The 23,965-nt window shown below is 39.9% G+C and overlaps 2 protein-coding genes across 2 annotated transcripts; one reads left to right on the top strand and one right to left on the bottom strand.

Moving 5' to 3' along the window:
• The first annotated feature begins 3,230 nt into the window (after positions 1-3,230).
• Positions 3,231-9,017, top strand: ccnd1 (cyclin D1). Its single transcript, XM_044096493.1, has 5 exons — positions 3,231-3,740; positions 5,015-5,230; positions 5,862-6,021; positions 6,124-6,272; positions 6,371-9,017. Exons 1-5 carry the CDS (start codon positions 3,543-3,545, stop codon positions 6,524-6,526), a joined length of 879 nt encoding a protein of 292 aa, XP_043952428.1. The 5' UTR covers positions 3,231-3,542; the 3' UTR covers positions 6,527-9,017.
• Positions 9,018-20,239: 11,222 nt separating this feature from the next.
• Positions 20,240-22,631, bottom strand: lto1 (LTO1 maturation factor of ABCE1). The gene is made up of 5 exons (XM_044144645.1): positions 22,513-22,631; positions 21,942-22,047; positions 21,553-21,623; positions 21,081-21,198; positions 20,240-20,930 (listed from the first exon to the last, which is right to left on the bottom strand). Exons 1-5 carry the CDS (start codon positions 22,569-22,571, stop codon positions 20,859-20,861), a joined length of 426 nt encoding a protein of 141 aa, XP_044000580.1. The 5' UTR covers positions 22,572-22,631; the 3' UTR covers positions 20,240-20,858.
• Between the last annotated feature and the right edge of the window lie 1,334 nt (positions 22,632-23,965).

The raw sequence follows: 23,965 nt of genomic DNA, 5'->3' as shown, positions 1-23,965 counted from the left end.
AGGGATCGACACAAAACCTCTGAAGAAGGTTTGCGCTGAAGAAGACCAGCGCAACGTTCTTCTTCACAAAAAGTAAACAAAAACGGAGCAGTGTCAGATTGTAGGATTTTTTCATTCATATACTGTACATTACTGATTTGGACATGGCCCGTTAGCCGCTAATACTAGCGACGCTTCTGCAGGCGCCGTTACTGTGCGGTGAGTCTGTCCACTAAACCAGGCTGTTCCAATGAGGGATGAGTAGGAATCACAAAAATGATCGCAGGGCCTTTATTTCTTACCCGATTTCTATAAACATGGCTTAAATTAAAGCTGAGAAAATTGCCGATGTTTGTAAATATTCTCCTTTGATATACATCTATAAACAGTTTGGTTTCTATCAAGATGCAAGAGAGGACTAAGTAAATTCCTCCATACTATTTGTTGATTATATGTTCAAACAAACTTCAGTTTTTGTCATTTATTAAAGGTTCCAAAATTACAGCAGCTGCAGAGCGCCATGGCAATGGGACAATAAGCTGATAAAAAGGTCGTAAAACAACTTCAGACCATTTATATTCTACTTTTCCTTGCTTAGTGTCGACACACAAACCTGTTGATATAACAACTGACACAACGTCTTAGTTAACCTGCAGAGCAGAGAGTAATATATTGACCAGAATGTCCTGCACTGTTGCTAACTTCCTGCTTTTGAAACGGCCTCTAGTCAGGTTGCATTCAGACAGGTTTTCTACGGTTTTAGAGTTCACTTCAACCTGACTGAGACCGAGGATTTTAGACGGATCAGAATTCGGTTTTTAAGTCCGTTTTGGAATTCAAATTTGCATTCAGACCTCCCCAAAAACTTGGACTTTCTAGTCATCTGAAAGTCCGAGTTTCAGACTTTCAGATGACTAGAAAATCTGATTCAGGAATCTAATCCTGGGCTACACTGAAGACACCATTAATGTTTATGTTCTTTCACAATACATTGTACTCTTTTCTTTTATTAAACTTATTTGTTCTTTCTTCAATTTGTTATCACACATAGTTTACACATGATGTGCTATCAAAGTATACTTTATTTAACTTGATGTTTAAAATTTATTTAAAAATGTGAAAGCAGTTCTGCTTCAAATAGTTTTATTAATCAATCACAAATTCAAAAAGTAGCTGAAGTTCATTGTAAATGAACAGTACAAGTGAGGGCAAACCAGTACAGGATCACATCATGTCCCTGCTGTTAAATAAACATAAAATAGCAATGTTTACAGATACTGCTTATGAGTGTATGTGAGCCCAGTTTTGATTCTGTCTGCTGGTATTTAATGAGCTTCCACTGTCCCTTTAAGTTTTCCTCTGCTGTTACCATAAAGATGCTAGAAGAGGCTCACTCCAAAAGTCACATGCTCCAGCTCCCTTTGTTTCCCACATGACTCAATGTTTCTGTGCATGAGGGGAACTCAGAGGGCCTTTCTGCTGATAGAAACCACCAGGATCAGAGTCAGTGTTGGTTTGAGCTTTCATGTGTGTTCACGTAGCAGACTATAGTTTTTTTTACATTCCTACATTACATGAAGGAATGTAAAAAGTTCAATTAAAATAACTGAGTGATTAGTTTCAGTCATAGTACATAATATAAAAATGTTTGGGTGTTTAACAATTGTGAATTATTGAATTGTGAAATGGCATCAAGATACAATCAAGGTTCACGTTTTTAGTTATGTGAAAGACATAGGTTTTTTTTCTAATATGTACTCAGAATGTAATACAAAATGTTAATAAAGTGCGACATTTTGTTGTACAGTATTTAACAGGACTGGAAACTCAAAAATCAATGTCTACAGTTCCTCTGAGTTTTATTTGAAACTACATGTAAAAAAAACAGATAAGTTGAATAAAGTGTAGGGAGAGATGGCTGTCAGGTAATTTAAATGTCTACCAAGTGTGTCTTTACAAGGTGTGTTTCTATTTGCATTGCAGAACAATGTTGGTTGTCCTAACCCCCACAACAACAACAAAGTCAAACTATGTTCTGAAAGTAAGTCAGGCTGAGACTCTTCAGGCAATACGGTAGTAAACCCCACTGCCAAAAGAGGAATTCCTGGAATGTGAAAAGCTCTCATTCATATTGAAAGTACAATAAAACATTCTCAATTGACACATTTAAAACTGAAGTTTCACAGATCAATGTGTGCAGCGTATAGGTCTAAACTGGTGTAATGTGTATTAACTTGTAAATGTGAGAATCCACCGCTCTACATGGAGTGAGGTGTCTTTTATTGAGTTTCACAGGTTTTGTGGTTGAATACAGCAACATAATGTCTTATTAAAATAGTTTATTTGAAAATCTGTGTCAAAGGACTTTGATGGGGTTGTCAATGATACTGTCAACTTTTGCAGTACAATGAACTTTTCCCCACATAAAAAGTTACAGCACCAGTAATAGTCTGCCTAGTAACAGCAATTCTTCCTATTGGTCCAGCTCCAGTCTCCTCCTGTATGTGTCTGTGCATGTGTCTGTGTGAGTGTGCAAGAAAGGCTTTTATTTCATGCTTTGCACTCAGAAATGTTTTAAAGTTCTCTCAACTAATTTGTAGATAGATTAGTGTAATGTGAAATTCCCACCCTCCCCTCTTCCAAATTACTCAGTGGACACAGTAACCAAATCAAGATCTGCAGGCAAAGATGGTTATTAATTCAGGTGTATTGTTATTAAATTACTTGAGCAACTAAAGGACGAGAAGATCCTCATTTACTGAGTTTATAACCAGTTGCACTGTGGTTGGGGTGCCCTTAGTTGTTTCTTTAACGGAACCCTTAGTAAAGAATTATTTCATCCAGTCTCCTTTGTCCCAAGACTGATATCTGGAGTAAATAGGATGAATGAATAAAGCAGTGTTTCACTATTCCCCCATGTGCTCACCTCATGTTTGCTCACAAAGCTGCTGCTTTCATTCAGCCTCAGGAAGACACAGGACGAAGCATGATGAGGAGGGCTATTATCGCCCCCTACCGACTTTAACCTGACAGGTCGGCCAACAGACGCTCCTCAGACTCCGTCCCGGACCTCTCACCTCCTCCCCAGAAGCTACATGCAGGCAGAGGGAGGTGTCGGAGGGGGGGTTTCAAAAGGGAGGTCTTCCCCTCCCTCCTTTCCTCTCTCTCTTTCCGTCTGTATATAGGCCTACATCTATATGTATATAACACAATCCTTCCTCGCGCACATTTCTTTGATCCCCCCTCCCCCTTCAACAACAGCTGACGTCATCGCGTGTATCGCCTCCTCCTCCCAGAGTGCAGTTAGTGTGTGCGGCCGTGCTCGAGCACAAGCAGGTCTGGGCGCGCGGAGAAGGGGTTTTTGTCTCGCTGAGCGAAGTGGTCTGTTCCTCAGAAGGCTCGCGCACACCGAAGGAACAGCAGCACGCAGCAACAAACAGAACAAAGGGATTTAATTTAGCCGCCTGTCTCCTCGTGCCTGCTCCGGTCTCTTCCTGCTGTAAGCTGACCGGGGACATTTCACCAGGACAGTCCTGCCACTACGTTCTCGACCGAGGTTTATTATGGAGGAGCAGCTGCTGTGCTGCGAGGTGGACTCTATCAGGAGAGCCCACCAGGACGAGAACCTACTTAATGACCGAGTCCTACAGACTATGCTGAAGGCAGAGGAGAACTACTTACCGTCCCCCAACTACTTCAAGTGTGTTCAGAAAGAGATTATACCCAAAATGAGGAAAATACTAGCCACTTGGATGTTGGAGGTTAGTTTTCAGCGTATTTGCTTTAGCCTAAACGACAGGAATTTTGTTTGTTAAATTTATTTGTAAATCTTAAAATACAAACCTAAAACGGAAAAATTCTAATTAATGTTAAGGTTATAGAAGGATAATGCACCCAATGCCATTCAAAGCAGTAGCTTGAACTGAGTGCTGGCTGCTTCTTCGGCGAGATTGTCTTCAAATCCAAATTCTCATCAATATAGCCTGGTATATAGTTGATTATTATTATTGAGTCTATAAAATCTACACAGCTGCTTTTATTTCCTCCAAAATAACAGCAATGTACACGTATGCAGTTTGGCCCGTGCCAGAAGCCTATTACGCGCCATCTTTGTTGTTGTCCTTTAAGGAAGATTTTAATACCATTAAAAATCTAGAATGCAAACAGGAGTGACAGTGAAGCGATAAAATCAACAATAAATCCATGTCCTCCATGAGACCTTTGTTTAGTGTGTGCATGTCGCCATTCTGCTGCTATTAACTGCTAAACTTTGTCTTCCTTCTTCTCAACTCGGCTCGTTCTGTGAAGGTCGCTCAGGGAAAAATGCGTTTTTTTTAACAGATCTCGAAGTAAATTCGCAGCGTTAAAAGTCGGGTTTGATTGCTTAGATGTTATCAGACATTTACATCAACTTTTGAATAAAGTTCTTCGCCGCTATATATTTTTTATTAATTTTTAAAGTCTCGCATTGGAGCGATGTCGGGAAGTATCCCCCGCAGCACGTGAAAAGGCTTCGTCGGAGAAATATTTTTAAAAAATTCCAATAATGTTGCATTCCAGAATTTTTTCTCCCAATCCGATCAGAAATTCGATAAGGATCATTTAGATGCCATTTTTAGCCGGCTTAGTAATTTTTAAATATTTATAATTATTTTTTGAAAAGATGACGAAGTTGAAATTAGAGTGAAACTTGCATCTACGCCACCTTTGTGTCTCGGTCAGAACTGACTACGAACTAAATCCAGATTATTTTCACTGGAGATTAAAAGCTTCTATAAAGACTTTGTTGACTTTGTAGTTTATATTATTTTGTGTTTAAACCACATTTGAGTTTGTTTATAAATTCTGATCCCAGTTTGATTTATTTAATACCAAAGCCACGTGAGGTTAATTTTCTTATGTTTCTATATTTTGTCAGTCGAAGTAATTGTATCTGGAGCTCATTTTGAATTTAACCAGTTTATAGCTGATAAAATGGGAGAAAATGTTTGTGCAGCAGCAGCAGCAGCTTCTAACGCGCTTTTCTCACCTCCAGGTCTGCGAAGAGCAGAAGTGCGAGGAGGAGGTTTTTCCGCTGGCGATGAACTATTTGGACAGATTTTTATCAGTGGAGGCCACCAGGAAAACAAGACTGCAGCTGCTAGGAGCAACCTGCATGTTTCTAGGATCCAAGATGAAGGAGACTGTCCCCCTCACTGCAGAGAAGCTCTGTATCTACACGGACAACTCGGTCCTACCCGGGGAGCTGCTGGTAATTACCTTCTGCAGACATGGCTGTTTCATAACACTTAACAGCATATTATCAGCATGCACGGAGGCCACAGCGACGGAGGGTTATCTGCTCTGTCAGCCTCACAGGCTTCCATAGAAATCAAAAGAAAAGACAAAGACCAGGGGTCTGGTTAAAATAAAAGTGATAAACGTGGCGCTTTGTCTGAATCGGCTGCCTGGTACTTTCCCATGGTGACCGTAACCTCTCTCATTTCATGAATGGACACAGAACATGTCTTAAATATGATTTACAGCGACACCCAGTGGTCACAAGGCTGAAATGCAGAAGAAAAGCTTGTGATGCTTTGAATAGAAACGACGTTTGGTCCAGCTGTACTCCGCTGTGTCCATGTGATATAAAACTGTTATTATCGCAATAAATTAAGACGCAGAGTTTTCAGCGCACAGTATAGATAAACAATATGACTAAATATGATCTGATTTATTGTGATGTAATATAAATTAAATTGAATTGCTGAGGTTAAACTGAGCTGACCTGTCCTGCAGGCCCTGCAGTTAAAGTGAGTGCTCACATGGAGACAGTGTTGGAGGCAGATGAAGGGATGAGGAGATGTTTGTCCCTGAGTGTGTGCTCCTGTGTCTGTCCACAGCAAATGGAGCTGCTGGTTCTCAACAAGCTCAAGTGGGATCTGGCTTCAGTCACTCCTCATGACTTCATTGAGCACTTCCTGTCCAAGTTGAAGATTCACCCCTCCACAAAGCAGATCCTCAGGAAACACGCTCAGACCTTCGTGGCGCTCTGCGCAACAGGTCAGCCACCTCAATGATGCCCTAATATATAAGAGATCGCCATAGACTTCACCGTGACTGATGCTATGAGTGTGAAATATAATGATTTTCTTGTTTCACTAGATGTCAACTTTATTGCTAGTCCTCCATCAATGGTGGCAGCAGGAAGTGTGGTGGCTGCTGTTCAAGGTCTCTACCTGAAAAGCCAAGACGCCTCCCTCTCCTCACCAAACCTCACCAACTTCCTGTCACAGGTCATTCGCAGTGACCCGGTATGAAATCAGACCTCTGTCAGCACCAGTCCATTCATGTGGTCCCTTGTGTTGTGTTGTGTAACAGTCCTGATATTTCTCCACTCCCCTGTCTTCAGGACTGTCTGCGGTCGTGTCAGGAGCAGATAGAGTCGCTGTTGGAGTCCAGTCTGCGGCAGGCTCAGCAGCATGGTGGCGCAGCAGAAACCAAACGCATGGACGAGGACGCTGACCTGTCCTGCACGCCCACGGACGTGAGAGACGTCAACATCTGAGGAAGACCGCATGTCGCACGCTGAACCTGTTGATGGAGGAGACAGAGGGAACTGATGGAAGGCTCGCTCCCATTTCTGCGTCCCCATCTTTTCCTGCTCCTGCTTCCTGGTTGGCCGCCAACATGGCTTATAATTCCATCATGTGCTATGGCTGCCATGACGAGACAGAGTGGCCTGCTGCCATGCAGCACACCCCATGTCCCATTTCCTGCCAGTGACCCCCACCTACAGAAATGTACCTGAGAAAAGGATGATGCTGGGCGTCTTACAGGGCTGGAGCTGGAGCCTCAGAAGCGGACAGTCTAGTAGATAGCTTTTGTTTTTCTTTTAATACACTAGGAATCTTTTAATGACCACAAACAGTCTTCAGTTTCAGGTCTTCTCCTGGTCTCTGGCCTTCATTAAAGCTGTTTTGTTTATTTTTTTTTCTTTCCATTCCTTTTGTCTTATATAGAACGACTTTATTCCATCTGCCCAACTTCTCATGTTTGTCTCATTTATCCCCTCTTGCATATGTTTAGTCACTTTATTAATTTCCTTTTTAAACATCATTAGTCTAATACCTCTTCTGTTCCATCCTGTTTGGTTTGGTAGAGCCAGCATAACGAGTGATGCTCTGTATTCTGATCTTTGAAGCTAGCAGCTACTGATATGGACAAATGAAAAGCCTTGTTCGTCCTTCACAGCCTTCATTCTGCTCATTCTAGTCTGCTGTAATGTGACAACATCAAACCAGTGCACGTGTAAGCAGAAGAGTCCACATCCACCCAGACCATTCCAATGGTTGTTTTTCTATAGAAAAAGCACTTTTGGTCAGTAATGCTGGCTCAAGTTTAAAAAAAAAAAACAAACAAAAAAAAGACACATTTATAAAGTTTGTGAAAAATATAAAAAAAGGCTAGTGGGATGGGGTGGTGAGCTGGAATGTTTAGGAGAAGGAGATGTAGAGTGGTATTTGCATACAGTTGCACCTGCTGAGACAAAGAGCTGATGAGTGGCAGAGCGGCTCCTGATGCTCCTCCCAACCTTCACTGCAGCAGAACTGCTTCGTCTGACATGTCAGCATCAGGAGCCAGCTGGACAAATTCTGAGGAAAAGAGGAAAAATATGTTGCATTTCTATCATTCAAATAATGTTTTGTATTTTAATGTACAAATAGAATTTATTTTTATAACTTTAAGCAGATCCTAGCAAAACCTGCTGGTGTTAAATCTCAAAGACGGGCTTTTATCTTCCTGCAGAGCAGAAACGGCTCCATGAAATCTTCAGTTCGTCTCTGAACCCCCAGAGCTGCACCCCATCCCACAAACACAAATACTCCAACTAAGTTCAAACTTTGCTCATGGATTCCAGGAAACAGATGAAGCTGGAAAAAAGAGGAATGGTGAGACTATTGACATGATTTTGCACAAACCTGAAAGACATGGGAAGCGTTTGTTGGGGACAGAAAGGCAGAGAGCAAAGTTGGCAACAGTACCAAGGAGTGAAAGTAGCATAAAGGGCGTGTCTTATGGCTGTAGAGTTAAAGTCCAGGTTCCTGCACACGATGGATCAGGTTGATGCAGGCTTTTATGTCAAAGGATGTGAGTGTGTTGAACTGTGTAGGAGCTCTGTCTGCTAGGGTTCTGATTGTACATTACAGATAGAGTGTAGGAGAACAACACTCCTTGTATTCTGCTGCTATAGAACCAGAAATCCCAGCTACGTGTTAAAACAAAAAGCAAAAGGTGAAAAAAAAATTGAAATGGATAAAAATAATGCTTTGTTTCTTGTTGTTTGCTGCTATGTTTTGATTGTTTTTGTTTTATACATATAAATGTCAATATATTGCCATTCTAGGTTTGAATTTTCTCATAGAAAATTGTTATTGACATCCTCATTTGTTGTTTTGTGTAGAATATATGTGCTCCTTTTTTATAATTACATAATATGATTCTCCAAACAATTTCCAAAAAACAAGGAAAAATTAGATATATAGAGAAGTGTTTGATCCACTATACCTCATGCGACAGTCAAGATCTATCTCTGACTTTTAGTCTTTTTGTTTGTTTTAGTTCTTATTCTATTTTGCCTGTTGGGTCAGTGCCTAGCAGCTGTGTTCCACCTGCTCAAGGTGAAGCATCCATGATGGAAACCAGCAAGTCCAGGCCATGCTTTCATACTGGTGCCATAACAGAAAATGGGATATCTATTACTCTGTTGAGTGTTAAGCTGTCTCGGTAAAAAGAGACTTTATCCCCTTTAGGCCCGTTGAGGCCTTTCTTCCTCCCCCCTTTTTATATTTATAAAGAGAAAAAAAGCTTTGTGCTTCAATTGCTGAAATGTCAGTGCATTGATTTGAGTTTGTAAATAGATTCATGCTCTGTAAGCCATAGACTGTTCTTGTTGTTTTCACAAAATTCTTCTACACAGTTGAGCCTGCTCTACGATTGGGACACACAGTGTATTCATCTTTGTGCTGACAACACAATAAAAACATGAATTAGATGAAGTCAGGTGACCTCGCTGTCTTTTGTTTCTCAGACATAAGTTCTAAGGTTCCCAGATCCAGAGTCAAAGCCTTCCTCCACATCTTCATCATGACAGGTTGGGACTGACAGTTCCGCAGTGCATTTCTTCCAGGCTCTCCACTTTTCTCTCCAGGTCCAAAACATGCACGTTAAGTCAAGTGGAGATCCTGAACTTACCTTGAGCATGGATGTGAATGCCAGATTATCTGTCTGTGTGTTGGCTCTGTGATTGACTAGTGAGCTGTGCAGTACTCCACCTCTTCCTGTCTCTTGAACCCTGGACAGGATTAGACAGATATAAACAGTATGTTTATATATCGATGGACAGAAGTACATCCATTCATTTTCTGTTCACCCTTGTCCCTTAGAGGGGTCAGGAGGGTTGCTGGTGTCTATCTCCAGCTACGTTCCGAGCGAGAGGAGGGGTCACCCTGGACAGGTCGCCAGTCTGTCGCAGGGCAACACAGAGACACACAACCATTCACACACACACTCACACCTAGGGAGAATTTAGAGAGACCAATTAACCTGACAGTCATGTTTTTGGACTGTGGGAGGAAGCTGGAGAACCCAGAGAGAACCCACCATGCACAGGGAGAACATGCAAACTCCATGCAGAAAGACCCCGGGCCGGGAATCGAACCCAGGACCTTCTTGCTGCAAGGCAACAGCTCTGCCAACTGCTCCACCGTGCAGCCCATGGACAGAAGTATTTATGATAATAAAAAAGCATGTTTCCATGCTAATAAAAGCAGAGGAAATTCAACAGGCCTCCTTTGGAGCTACACTGATTATGGGAAGAATGAGTTTCAAGAGAAAATGTTTGGTGATTTTAGAAGGAATAAAATAGGCTCATCCAGCACATAGTTTGTTTTTGCAATAGTTCCAATTTCACAAGAATACCAGCAAACTCAGTTCAGTCAATCATTGTTGAATTTGATGTATTTCTGTGCAATCCTGTCTCTTAACTATAATTTTAAAAATTCCAATTAAAATCCAAGTCTAATCCTCTTCAAACTAAAATGACCTGCCATATCACACTTGTAGAAAAAAAGGGTCTGTCAATCACTTCCAATTGAACATGAGCCTGGTTTGGTGCCCTATTTAATAATAATAATAAAAAAACATTTTACCAATGCTTATTACAGTATAGTATTAGGTAGCCCTATACATCAGTATGAACTGATGCAGAGTTTAATGTGTCTTCTGGCCCGTAGCTCCAGTTGTTCCTCTAAAAAATGACTATACCTTAATAATTTTCAAATACTTGAGTTTGGTCTATATTCAGAGAAATTAATTTCAAGTGATATTGACCTATTAGTTTTATATGAACTATAATGTTGGCAAAACGTACATTCATTAAAAAAAAATAAAAAGTGAACGAAAAAATTCCAGAAAAATTACCACCAGAAAAGTGATTGATTGTGTCACTCAAAGCCAACAATCTTCCATGGTGTTCCATCAGGGCCTTCAATAGACATAGACATATATCTACGACCTAAATTATAAGGTTTGTTCAATTAAATGTTCTTAATTTATTTCCATCAATCTTTTCTTTTTTTGTGACGCTTCTATTGGCTGTGCCACTGTACATGTCTGTGTGGATCGTTGATGTGTTGTCCAATCAGATTTCAGTATCTCCAGAGGCAACCTAATCTGGCCAGGTCTTCAGACGGCCTATGTAAAACAAATAGTATGTCAGTGGAACTGTTATCAGAACCAATCAGATTTCACTGAAAGTAAAGTGGGATATTCGACAGCTATTGAAACCTAACACTGCCATGTGCTTAGAGACTGAGGCCAATAGTCAAGAGTTTTTTGTCAGAATGGGAAATTGTAGGGAACTGCAAAGAACTGACAAAAACTGTGTGAGTCCATGTTGCCCTATCACCCCCGCCCCCTCCTCTTGGGTCTAGGTGAGGCTTTCATATTTAAAAGAAGTTTCTGGGACCAATGCAAATGCAAAACAAGTGTTGATCACCGGCCTTTCTGACTGTAGTTTCTGTTGTAGCTCACCCATTTTCCTTATTGCGCACCACCCAGGTCTGTTTACCAGTTCCAGGACCCGACCAAAACCCCTCAGTGTTATTACCTTGAGAAATAATGAGATTTGGTTAAGTATAAAACAGGCATTAATGGCGAATAGGTTCAAATATTCCCATTCATACAAATGGAACAAATACAGAGTGACATTCACCAGCGCTTGACTACACTTAGCTCACCTTAGGCATAGACACATTTCCAAGGAAAGGGTTTCTGCCGACGTGAAAACACTGCGCTTTACATAAAGCACATCAGTTGCATCATCATGTGACAAAGTTCCAGTCATTTGCACATGTAAAATATTGGTCATTTTAGTACCATAGGCACATGTTCATGGCATACTAAGTTGTTGACTCTTCTGAAATGACCTCCTAATCTGGACTTTGTAATTAAACATTCTCAGTATTTAATCACAAATACTGGAATACAAGGTCTAAAAAGCCTGTATTCCAACATGTACTCCTTCATAAATACATGTTGGTGTTGCAGTGCAATGGGCCAAACAGTTTAACACATTTTGAGAAGTGTGTAGGCATTGTTCAGTTATACAAGCATGCTATAAAGAAGTATGATTGAAGAAAGAATATTCAAACAATGATCTATCTTATCCATTAAAATATATCTTACAGGTGTGTTAGTTTTGGTTGAATTGATGTTAAAATGTCAGAATATAAATGTGTGTTGAACATCTTACTTTGACATTCCACCCAGCTGTATTATTGCATAACCTAATCAATAATAATAATAATAATAATAATAATAATAATAATAATAATAATAATAATAATAATAATAATAATAATAATAATAATAATAATAATAAGCATGTTCCAGAGTGGCTCATCGTGCAAAATATATTTTATAAACAATATTCAAACAAAATTTTATTCTGCACTGATTGAGATCCAGAGTCAGGTCATATTGGAGAAGCAATCTGCAGGGCTGAAGAAACTACAGATAATTTATCAGTTTTCACAATTAGTTGCTTAACTCTTGAGTTTAAATTGAAGAACAAATCAAGTTGAAAGTTTGTGATACCTTCTGATAGAGTATAAAATTTTTAAGTTTTGTTAGTTAAGCAATAAATATAACCCAGATATAATCAATTATTTTTATTATATTCTGTATTTAAAACAAGGTTAAAAACCTTCTTATTTAACATTGCCTATTCTTAAATGTTTGTTTTTAACTATATTCAAAACTGTAATGTTTATTTTGTTCATTTTTAATCTGCTTGGTCTTTAATTTACTTTCTTTTTATTATCTTCTTGTTGTATGTTGTTTTAACTTGTTTTTATACAAGCACTTTGAATTGTCCTTGGCTGAAAGGTGCTATATATAAAGTTGCCTTGCCTATAAACTAAAAAGGAGACAGCTCAAAGTAGAATTGAGTAAATAAACATCTATCCAATCAAAAACATTTAGTAATTAATTATAATAAAAGTGAAATATATTGTCACATAATTTTTGAAAAACAAATCTTCTACAATTAATTTTTTCTGTAAACGTCCATTTCACACTCCAGTCCAATTGGTGGCAGTAATACAGTTTGTCCATAAATCTACCTTTACGCTAAGAACAGCTTTCTGCTGTGCTCTATCTGCTCCACCTGCTTAAGTACAGATGGAGCCACGCACTTTGCCGCTGTTCACTCTGAACCTCCGCTAGGCGGTAGCTCAAGAAGGAAAAGGTTGTCATACTCTTTGCATCGCACATTTTTAACCATTCATTTTAATAATGCCTATTGGTCCAATTGGAAAAAATAAAAACTTGGACATCAATCAATTTAATCACCACAGATATTTTTCTTCTGAGGATTTCCTAAAATACCAAGTGCTTTTAAAGTGTTTTCTATTTTTTTTCCATTAAAGTTCTTTTATGTTCTGTTAGAATGCATTAAAAAGATGTATATAAAAAAAAAAAATAATTAAAAAAAAAGTTTTTAATGTTTGTGTGTGCATTCTAAGCTGGAAGTTGCCACAAAATTTCACTGTAGCTTCATAATGACAACAAAGATGGCAGTAGCTCATAATGATTGTCTGTTCTGTGTTAACCGCTGATGCAGGAAGGTAGAGAGTACTGGCAGCAGAGGAGGTGGCATTCTTGGAAGGTGGTATCTAGGAGGGGTGTCACGATGGACTGTGATGAGGTGGAGACCCCAAGTTCCCCCAGCTCAGTGACCTCAGGTCTACACTACAGGAGAGAGTCTGTCCTGAACGCAGCACAATGTTGGATCATGTTTGAACCAAAAAAACAAAAAACTCTGCCAGATGCTCCAGAAGTGGACAAGCATTTTTGTCTTATTTTGTGCGGAAACAACAAAAAAATAAAATGAAATAAAGAAAAAAAAAATCTGTGCCTCATTTATGTTCCTCATATATGAAGATGTTGCATATAAGCAACATGAATATATGAAATGAATATATTTTATTATAGCCCTGACTATATAAAAAGAAGGGGGGAAAATATCTGCATTTTTATATACGTAGATTTTTCATATACATAGAGGGATCTCAGCCATGACCGGCTCCACTGGTTACCGCCTCTGAGGTAGCCTGTAAAAACCAGCAGCTTGTCTGACTCTTTGTTTCATCCAGCAAGGGTATCAATCTCCAGTCCTTGAGGGTCACTGTCCTGCAGTTTTTAGATGTGTCACAGGTACAAAACACTTGAATGAAATGGCTTAATCACCTCCTCCTTGTGTTGATCAGTTCTCCAGAGCCTTAATGACCTAATTATTCTATTCAGGTTTGGTGCAGCAGAGGCACATCTAAAAGTTGCAGGACACTGACCCTAGTCTGGTCTGACTCTCAGGTGTTGAGAAATTATTGCTTCCTGTTGCTATCATTTGGATGTCATGTATGGAATGCGCCAATTCAACACTAAGAAGCGTAGCAGAAATTGCTTGCTTTATAAACAACCATCGTCCACTGCGAAGAGAAGAGCTGATCCGAATGAAGTGGGAGTTAATCTTTCATAGATTATCTGTTTTATGCCATGCTGCCACAAATATAAATATGAAAAATATATTTTTGTAAGTTACATACTAAAGTTAGAAGTCAGACTAAAATGTTTGTTTTTTTTCTCAAAAGAGGCCTTTTTGATGTCGCCATTTCCATCTGGAAGAGGCTCTAGATATAATGCCGATCATCTACGCATTATGCTTTGAGTCAAATCAAGAGGTGGTCATAAAAGACACCACAAAACATGACAAAATTACTTTTCTCCCCTTACAAGCCTTCCAGTTTGCAGGCTGTACAAGGTCAGGTGGACTAAAGAAAATAATTCAAATCAACTCATAAAAGGACAACAGGACTCAGTACATCTAAAGCTATAAATACATGAAAGTCAAATTAATAACTGCACACTTTAAAGCTCAATTCATTTAATAACTATTCAAATAAGCATTTAAAAATTTTACATTGTGCTACAAATTTATTTTCCCTCTTACAAATTTCATTCTATTGTGGCTTAAATTTAAGGAGAGGGCATGAAAACTGTCTTAATGAAACAAGATGTTTGGAGAAATTATTAACTTGTGTTATGTGTGTAGATGAGGGTGAGACGGAGAGACAGACAGACAGGCAGAGAGTGAGACAGAGGCACAGAGAGAGGAAGAGAGAGAGAGAGAACTCTTGATTTGTTATGCAAGGAATGTCTTTGATGGGGCTTCAGTGTGGAGGAAAAGGCGTGAAACTCTAATCCTTTCCCACAGACCTGCCAATGCCAACTGAATCAGCAGCAGACAAAGACCATCAACACACATTACATACAAACAACCATGTATCCAAAGGCCTTTTGAGACATAAGACACGGAACATTAATGCCTTCATCAGACTGTTAAAACAATGACATGCTTAATGTCAGACCAGGGTCATATTTACACTGATGTTCAAAATCTCCACTTCTGACCTTATTGTAGTTTCACATAGTACCTTGTTAAAAGTCAGGTATGAATGAATTTTCCATGTATGTTACATACATCATCAATCTCAACAACACTGTGCTTCATGCAGAAATTATGGCAATGTCAGAAATATGTTAATAACTTGTGGCGCTGTTTGTTTTCTACATCACATGAATTTTAGTCCTTAATAATTCAAAATTTTTAATTGGGCCTTTTCTAGTTACTCAGTTATTTCTGAGCTTAAAGCTGCCATATGGATGTTTTATAAGCCAAATGTTTTATAAATATATATATATATATATATATATATATATATATATATATATATTGTTCAAATTGTCACCATGTCGTGACAGTAAAATATGTGAGAAAATCTCCACTTTTCCCCAGTTGTTCTATTGCCATCTGCAGAAATGCACCGCTCCCAGTCAGAAACAACCAATCAGAGCCAGAAGGAGGTTTTAGCGCTGTCAGTGACTCTTGTGTACACGCTGCTCTATGTGCTAATGGTGGAAAAACAACTTACCGCCACATTCAGCGGTGGCCATGCTAACTAGTCCTAGCATTCAGGACAGACTCTGCTGTGGGGAACCAGCTGCAGCGTAGCAGAGAGAGAGGAGAAAGGTGTGAGCGTCACACAGTGAAAACGTGTTTCATTTTGATAGTGTGATTATGTCTATATTTGATCATTTTCAGTGCATGATTTTGACTTATTTTATTTTTATTTCATGTTTGTAGTGTTTTTGCACTGTCGGAATAAGACATTGTTTTAATCCAATAGTGGACTCTTTGGAAATGGACAAACTGCATGGGGATGGTCAGCAGCTTTTTCACAGACCTGCCAGAGAAACTAAATGGTGCGTTAGGAAACAGCCAGACGTGACAGAGCTACTGACTGTGAAGAAGACGGATCGACATGATCTGCTGGTCCATTCTCACAGCAGAAACGGCCATCAGTAGAAAACAACATGTTGGATTGACAGCAGGGCAGAGATGAACGTCTAAAACTTTCCACTGACATCTGCAGGTCTCAGCCTCATTGGGAGGAACGCAAATCAGATTGGCTCTACTGATGGTGCTTCTGGCCAGCGTCTGTTTGTGTTTTCAGGGCAGTGACGCCACTGAGAGGGGCCTGTTGTGGATCACAGCTGGTCTGCAGCCAATAGAGAGACGGCTGCGGAATGGAACCAGGAAGTTCCTTCTCTTCCTGGATTGGACTGGTGTGATTCCAGCTTAAGCATCCTTTAATTAAAAATGTAGAGAACAATCTGATCCTGGACTGAGACTGTCCACAGAGACAATGGCCTTCACTTCTGCAGACATGAAGGCCTCCAGTCTCCAGTTGGTGGGTCCTTGTCACATTTCAGTCAAGATCCTATCTCCATCCTGGCATTTTGAGTTATTTTATGGACTTTTAGCTTTTAAAAGCAGTATTTTTATGTTTTAACTGGACAGTTTCCTTAAAAAATACCCTATTTGCTCCCACTGGGAATAACCATGCTGAGCCAAACCTGGTCTCTGTTTTCCTGCTTTCTGACTAACTTGCTCTTCCATATTGTCAAATAAATTCTTGGTGTGGCACTAAAGACATGCCAGCTTAGTGTTACATGAGCATGATTGACAGTATTAGGCTCCTCCTCTATCTTAAGAAGTACACCAGTTCTTCCTGCAGCAAATCCCCACAGCATGATGCTCCCACCACATACTTCACATTTAGGACGGTGCAAGTGTCCCACTCTTTCCAAAAATGTAAGTATGGTCATTATCCAAACATTTCTACTATCCTTTGGCTTTTGTTAAAGTTGATTCACACATTTTGGACCAGAACCGTCGCCATCCTGAGGACTAGGATTAGACTATCATAGTCTATACATGGATATAATTGAACAGATGAAAGCTGCATGAATACCATGATTCTCATCACCATCCAGAGGATGGCGGCATGAAATATCATAAAGATGACTCCAGATTTCTACTCGATATTCCCATGTTAAAGATTACCTCAACATGTTCCTCAACTGCTTGTCACATTGATCACAATAGAGTTTACACACATAAACTTGATATGCATGACTTGGATCAAATGTTCTGAGTTTCCTTCCACAGTATTTTTCTGGAGTTCTGCTCCATTCCTCCTGACAGAACCGCTGGAACTGGGTCAGGTTTGTGACTGTCTTGTTCACACACACTTTTTGAGTTCTGCCCATAAATTCTCTGTGGGACTGAGGTCAGTGCTTTGTGATGGCCTCTCCCAAACATTGACTTGGTTGTCTTTTGAACTAAGTTGATGTTTGGGATCAGAACTGCAGACATCCTGTCTGGGTCCAGGACAAGACAATCTAAAGCTGCTTCTCCATTGTCAAGTCTCACTCAAACCAGTCAACCCCAGGTCCGGTTCTAGCCCAGGTTAGGTTTGTTTGCCAAGAAAAGAACTCTGGGAAACATGGAGGAGGCTGTGTTATGCTCTGGAGCCGCTTTGACTTGAGTCTGTGCAGGTTTGAGGAAATCTCAAGACTATTGAGGCATTCTGGAGATATATTTAGATAAAGGCATATATGGCTATTTATAGACATAGAACTATAGATAGACAGGTAGATAGAGCTGAAGTGTATTAAAAATAAACATTACCACACAGTTTTACAACACGTCAAAGCTGTTGTATGACCAATCAGAGGCAGAAATGTTCCATTATGTTTTAATAAGTTCTTCAACCTTCTATAACCAGATCATTGATAGTAATGTGAGTCAGACATGATGTCATACTATCGCATGAATGAAAAATGTACAAACGTGTCTCAGTGTTCACTTCCAGGACAGAGGTGTCTTCTACTATAAGGAGGTTTTTCATTCTTCCTCTCCTCCTCCTTCTCCTCCTCCTTGTTGTCTTCCTCCTCCTCCTCTTCATCCTCCTCCTCCTCCTCGTGGAGCTGTTGCTGTGCTTGTGGCGAAATCTGATGCCACCATTTCATTCAGAGAGCTCTTCTGTGGCCGCTGCCGGCCGGCTGCATTTGTCACCACTGCTTTTCATGTCACCACTCACCACCTGCTCCCTGCATTCCTCTACATTCTCTCAAAGACCTCGGTCCCTCCTCCTCTAACTCCTGTTCTTCCTCTTCCTCCACAGTCTTTTTTCTTCCTTTTATGATTTCTAGTCCACTAACATCTAGCCATCTTCAGCTGCTACACTCATTTCCCATATTTTCTATCTTTGAATGAGTGCTTTGATAATTGCTCCTCCTGTCTCTAAATTTTCTAACCTAAAGGCTCCATATTGAGCTGCTGATCTGAATGGAGCCTCTCTCCCATTTGGCCCCAGCCACCCTCTCCTCACTCCTCTCCCCCATCCCTCCCTCGTTTTCTTTTCTGTTTGGCTTTAGAAGCTGCCGACTAGAAGACAGCATTCACCTGCCGCCTGCCGCCACATAAACCAGCTGCTACTGTACCCTCCACACACATTCAGGGCTGTTGGGTTATTGTCAGCAAGACTATGACAACAGCCGAGTAGGAAGGCCGTTGGACAAAAGCTAAAAAAAGTCTCTTTGGTCCTTTCTGGTGCCTCCTGATTCTGCTGCTGCTATTTGGTGGAAATCAGGCCTGCATGCAGCTTTTTCTCCAGGCGACTGAGTGCTGATGTGGTTTCATTGAAAGGAAAGTCACAGATCAGGATTAGCATTGTAGTCATAGAAACTGACTAGCATCTTTCAGATGATAAAAGGAAGCATGTGAGAGATATGAACAAGACTTCACCGCTGGGTGATTGTGACTGATGTTAATGACAACATTTCTGCTTCTGCTGCAGCATCCAGCATCCAGCATGTAGCATCCAGCATGTAGCATCCAGCAGGTAGCATCCAGACCTCCAAACTGGACCTCATAATGTCAGGTGTGCTCCTTGTCTGCATTCTAAGTTCTCATAAGGGATGTAGGGCTGAAATCACGTAGCAGCAGTGAACACACCCAGGATGTAGAAAAGTCATACTTTTCTATTTCATGCTGTGTGCTAAATGTAACTATACCTAAAAACTGAAGTTATTATTTTGGGGCCTAAAGAGAACAATCCAGAATCAGCACACAACTATGTTATTACCGCTAGAAACTAGAGATCAGGTCCAAAACCCAGGTGTGGTGATGGACTCTGACCTCAAACTTCAGAGACATATAAACTCAGTTACAGTCAGCCTTGTATCACCTGAAGAACATTTCCAGGATTAAAGAAATAATGTCTGATCTAGAGATACTCATTCATGTGTGTGTGTCTTTAGTCACATTGATTACAGCCACAGTGTCTTCACAGGTCTGCCTAAACAGTCAGTTAGATAGCTGCAACTGGTCCAGAACGCTCTGTATCTCCAGAACTAGAACCAAACATAGAGAAGTAGCATTCAGCTTCTATGTGGCACAAATCTTGAATACAAAACTTACAGAAAACTACAAAGCAGCGGAAACACTGAGTTCCTATAAATCAAGACTAAAAACTCAGCTGTTTAGAATTTTATTTGAACCATAATAAACAGAACATTAACCAATATATGTGATGTGTATTAATGGTTTTGTAGATGGCACTTGACAAAATGCAATGTCTGTTACTGGTTTAGTTGCGTTTAAGACATTTCTATATTTGGATGATTTTTAACTGCATTGTTGCTGAAATGTACCATGCCAATAAACTTGATTGATTCATACATACTTTCCTATATTCTATTCTCAGAAGTATTTTTGATTCAATCTTTAAACAGTTTATGATATTTAATATCTATGAAGTTTAAGCTAGAAAGTGGAGCGCTAGCTGGTGTGTTTATTTCAAATCTCAGATGCCGTGAAACTTTCAGAAACAGAAACAGTCTCAACAGTATCTACTTGTGGTTCAATCAATGGCTTGATTCATTTCCTGCATATGACCTGCACTTTTCAGCACATTTAGCATGAAGTTTGTGAAAAACCCAATACTGCCCCCTTGTGGTACAAAAATTGTGCCTTTGAATTTTTCTATATGGATGACTAAAAATAAGAATAAAAGCAGCAATACACTCACACACACACTCTCTCTCTCTCTCTGCCATAGTAGCTAACTATGATAACTCCAGTTATTACTGAAAATCAACTTCAGAAGACGTGAAGCTCGATAGTCTATAGTGACTTGAAGACATTGATAATCCTGAAAGGTTTAGCGAGAAGCTTGACTTCAACACAGTTTGTTGCTACAATGGCAAAAAAAAATAAAAAAATACCGAATATGAAGAAAGGTATCAAAAATATTTGACATTCCTTTTTTATTAAAATGTACACAAAGAATCTTTTTCGAAGTTGAAAATCCTTTTAGGATTGCCTTTAAAAAAAATTAAATTAGAAAAAAACCTTTTTGGTCAAGGAAATAATGTGACAAAGAAGAACATTTCCTAGAATTTTTCTTTCCATGACTTTAGTCTCCATCCAGTCAAAGTATTCAGGGCCTGACAGAGCAGCTTCCCTCGGTATGATAACTGACAGAACTCAAACCGCCATCTACTTACTGCGGACAGAACCACAAATCATTTTTTAACTCAGAGAAGCAACATCAGCTGCCTGATCTAAAGCCTGTTTAGAAAGCAGCAGCTTCTCCATCAGGCACTGAGGATCCTCATCACAGCAATAAACCCACCCAACTAGTTACACTCAAAACCATTTTTGGTTCCCCCAGTTCCTTGAGTTGATGTGAAGTCAGGACAGAACCAGAGCAAGTTCTCCAGCCCTCTGAGCCACTGGTCTCCGCTTCCACTGCTTCCTGTGAGGCCCACAGTGGCCCACTAGTCTGGGTTCGTTTCTTCTAGCTCTGCTGCAACGCCACGCCGCACCACGCCACGCCACGCCGCGCCACGCTGCGCTGCTATGTCACTCAGAAAGACGTCCCTTCAGTTGTTCTGATGTAATCCTTAAAGTCAGTGGGCACATTCAGCATCGAGCAGACCTGCAGGACAGCAGAAAGAGAACAGCGGGTTTTTTTTAAGAAAAGCTCATTCATTTGCTGTTTAGTTGACATTGAAGGTTTCCCACTGACAGAAACAACACAGAGAGTAAGAGGGTTGCTGTGACTGCAGCGGGTCAGACTGATGTCTACCTGTCTGAACTTGGCGCGCAGTTTCTCTGTGTCCTCCTGCAGCTTCACTGACTGCGGGTCATCAAGGGGAAACTTCTGGGTCAAATTCAGCAGAGCTTCCAGAGCCTTCAGGCGCTTCCTGGGGACAAATCATCACCTTAGATTCTGGGTCAGCTGAAACGTCTGGCTGCTTTAACCATGTTCTGCACCAGGAGTCCTACAGAGCTACCATCTAAAGGCTGTTTATTAAACTTAAGTACACAAAAGAGATATAAACATTTTCATTTTTTGCATTAGTATCATAATTCTGTACAATTATCTTTTGGCAAAAATAATTATGCTAAAAGACATGAAAACTATAACCTCACTGTTACTTTCCTACATATTCAGAGTTTATTAACTTTCTGGACAGTTCTGCAGCCGTTTCATAATGACATGAATCTTCAGAGAAGCGGCTGGACAGTGTGGAGTCACAACGCTGAGCTGGTCATACCGTGATCTGTCATCAGACTGACGCTCCAGCAGACATTTCCAGCTGATCGCAAAACCATAATAAAAGGAGATCTGAGAGAAAAAATATCAGACAGTTTTTATAGCGACACACCTCAATTCAACTGGAGTTAGAAACTCAGAGGACACTTTATTAGGTACACCATGCTAGTACCAGTTTGCATTTAGACCAGCCTCAGTTCTTCATGACATTACATTAGCATTCACCATTAGTCAGAAACGGTTGTTGACATGATGACGTCAAACAGCTGCTACAGTATTATCGGTGTTATATCAGATCTGGTATGTTTAAATGTTTCAATAGTTCACAATTCATGTTACCATTTGTATTAAAATGGATGACTTGACCTGAGACCCATCAGCCATACTCACCTCAGATGACAGCTTGGCTCCGTGAGACGCCCCGTGTCTCCAGCCGTTGTGCAGCCCCCGCTGGGTCCCCCTCTGGAAGCCCTCCTGGTAGCCCTCACCGCGGAACCTGAAGGACAGACAGAAGCTGTCAATCAGCAAGATGCTGCTGTCTGTGATTGGACATCTGTCTTCAACCTAGTGGCCAACCAGGCGGGCTATATTTTCTGTTTTAATTTATAATGCACATAATCTTTTTTTTTATTTATTTTTTTATTATTATTCTTCTAACTCATTTCACAATCACCACACATAGTGTCAAATATTTCAAGCCTTCATTTCTTGTCATTTTGATTATTATGATTGTACAGTAGTTTCTATTTCTCTTCATCCCAGTGGATCACATCTGTAGGTTTTTTACAACAACTTATTAATGCAGATAAGATGGACAAGGATCAGTCAGTGGCTGGTCTATTTCTGTTCTCTACCTGTTTCTAACCTAACCTGATATTCCAGAGGGTTCTGTATCCCTCCGCCTCTGAGTCGTTAGCTCTCCTCAAACATCGCCCGGTCTGTTCTCACCCACAAAACTCACCTTTCATCCGCGAAAAGAATACTGTCAAACAGATCCTCAGCTCCCTGTTGTCCAGCCATGTTTCTGATGTAATCCACTTCTTGGGAAATGCTTTCCTTCTTCTTCTTCCGTTTAATGGCTGTTCAGGTTTTAGGCGCATTACCGCCACCTTTTGGACTGGAATGTCAATCAAAACAGCATCGAAGTCAAAATGTTTATTTATTTTTTTTATGATTCCAAATAAACTAAAAATAAATAAATAAATAATAATAATAATAAAAATTGTAAACACAACCTAAATAGAATCGACAGGATTATTTTCCCAACAATCCATTAATCACTAACGGAGGCTTCAGAGAGTCATTTTTACGTTTCTATGTTGAACTTACAGCTATTTATAAATAACAAGCGCACCACTGCCACCTCCTGTTCCTAGCATGTAAAAACCTCATCCATTCATTGCTTCTAGTAAAGTCAGAGGTGGACAAAAATATCTTTAAAGAACGTCCTGTGAACGGAGCAACCCAGAACCTGTGCTTTTGTTCAGTTCACAAAGCCTATTGTTCATATTCAAATGAGTTTTATGGTATAAAGCTATTCTCTTATTAGAAAAACTAATTTGTTGTCCTTGACTGTGTAGGTATTTTCCTAACCTGAATACTGGCACATTATATTAAAGATTTGGTTGTTGTAAATGAACTGAACGCCATGTTTTCTAATCATACTGAACCCTAAGTGATTTTCTAGAGCAAATACTCTAACATTCTAAGCTCAGGTAAAAAAAGTTTTGGATTTGATAAATGTAATTAGAAAACCTTAGACTTTGCAAAGCCAACAATATATTTTCTTCTTATGTCTTTCCACTGAAAGGACACCAGGTCCAGTACGTTTGTATTCCTTTCTCAGGATAAAGTCACTTAAGGAGGTTTTGTTGCTGTTAAATATGTTAATCTCTTTGTTTTCCAGTACTACATTCTCAGAACTTCTCTCAGTTCTTTGCTTTACATATTGAAGTAATAAACTGAACTGAACTGCAGCGTTTGAGTACTGGGATCAAATTTAAATTTTAAATATATGTAATTGGTTTATAATTGATTCCTGGAATGTGCCAGTTCCTTGGACTTATTAAAATGGACTGGGTTGGAATTGTTTGTTTTGTAAAATGTTTTCTAATGCTCCTACTGTAGTTTGATTTCATACTAAATAAATAATATTGGAATTAACTGAAAAAGGACCATCTGAAATCTGTGTGACAGCAGGGGTCACTGTAAAACAAGCAGGAATTTGCTGATCTTGAGGAAACGTGGATGGTCTAAACAGTCCCAAAGTCCAGTTCTACAGACCTGGAATGTGAAATCATGTTTTTTTCCCCCTCTGGCAACTAAGAAAACACAGCTGCTTTGAAAATGGAGTCATCAGCAACATCAACACACTGTGATGTGCAAAACAGTGCTCTGACATGAAGAACTTTAAA

Source organism: Gambusia affinis, linkage group LG02 (assembly GCF_019740435.1).
Source record: "Gambusia affinis linkage group LG02, SWU_Gaff_1.0, whole genome shotgun sequence".
In the NCBI taxonomy this organism is placed as follows: Eukaryota; Metazoa; Chordata; class Actinopteri; order Cyprinodontiformes; family Poeciliidae; genus Gambusia; species Gambusia affinis.
This window is presented reverse-complemented; position numbering and strand designations above follow the sequence as displayed.

Coding starts and splice junctions, on each gene's coding strand:
- ccnd1 (XM_044096493.1), top strand. CDS start 3,543: ATGGAGGAGCAGCTGCTGTGCTGCGAGGTGGACTCTATCAGGAGAGCC. Junction 3,741..5,014: donor TAGCCACTTGGATGTTGGAG/GTTAGTTTTCAG, acceptor TCTCACCTCCAG/GTCTGCGAAGAGCAGAAGTG. Junction 6,273..6,370: donor AGGTCATTCGCAGTGACCCG/GTATGAAATCAG, acceptor CCCTGTCTTCAG/GACTGTCTGCGGTCGTGTCA.
- lto1 (XM_044144645.1), bottom strand. CDS start 22,571: ATGGCTGGACAACAGGGAGCTGAGGATCTGTTTGACAGTATTCTTTTC. Junction 21,624..21,941: donor GAGCCAAGCTGTCATCTGAG/GTGAGTATGGCT, acceptor TTTTTCTCTCAG/ATCTCCTTTTATTATGGTTT. Junction 21,199..21,552: donor CAGTCTGATGACAGATCACG/GTATGACCAGCT, acceptor ATTTGTCCCCAG/GAAGCGCCTGAAGGCTCTGG.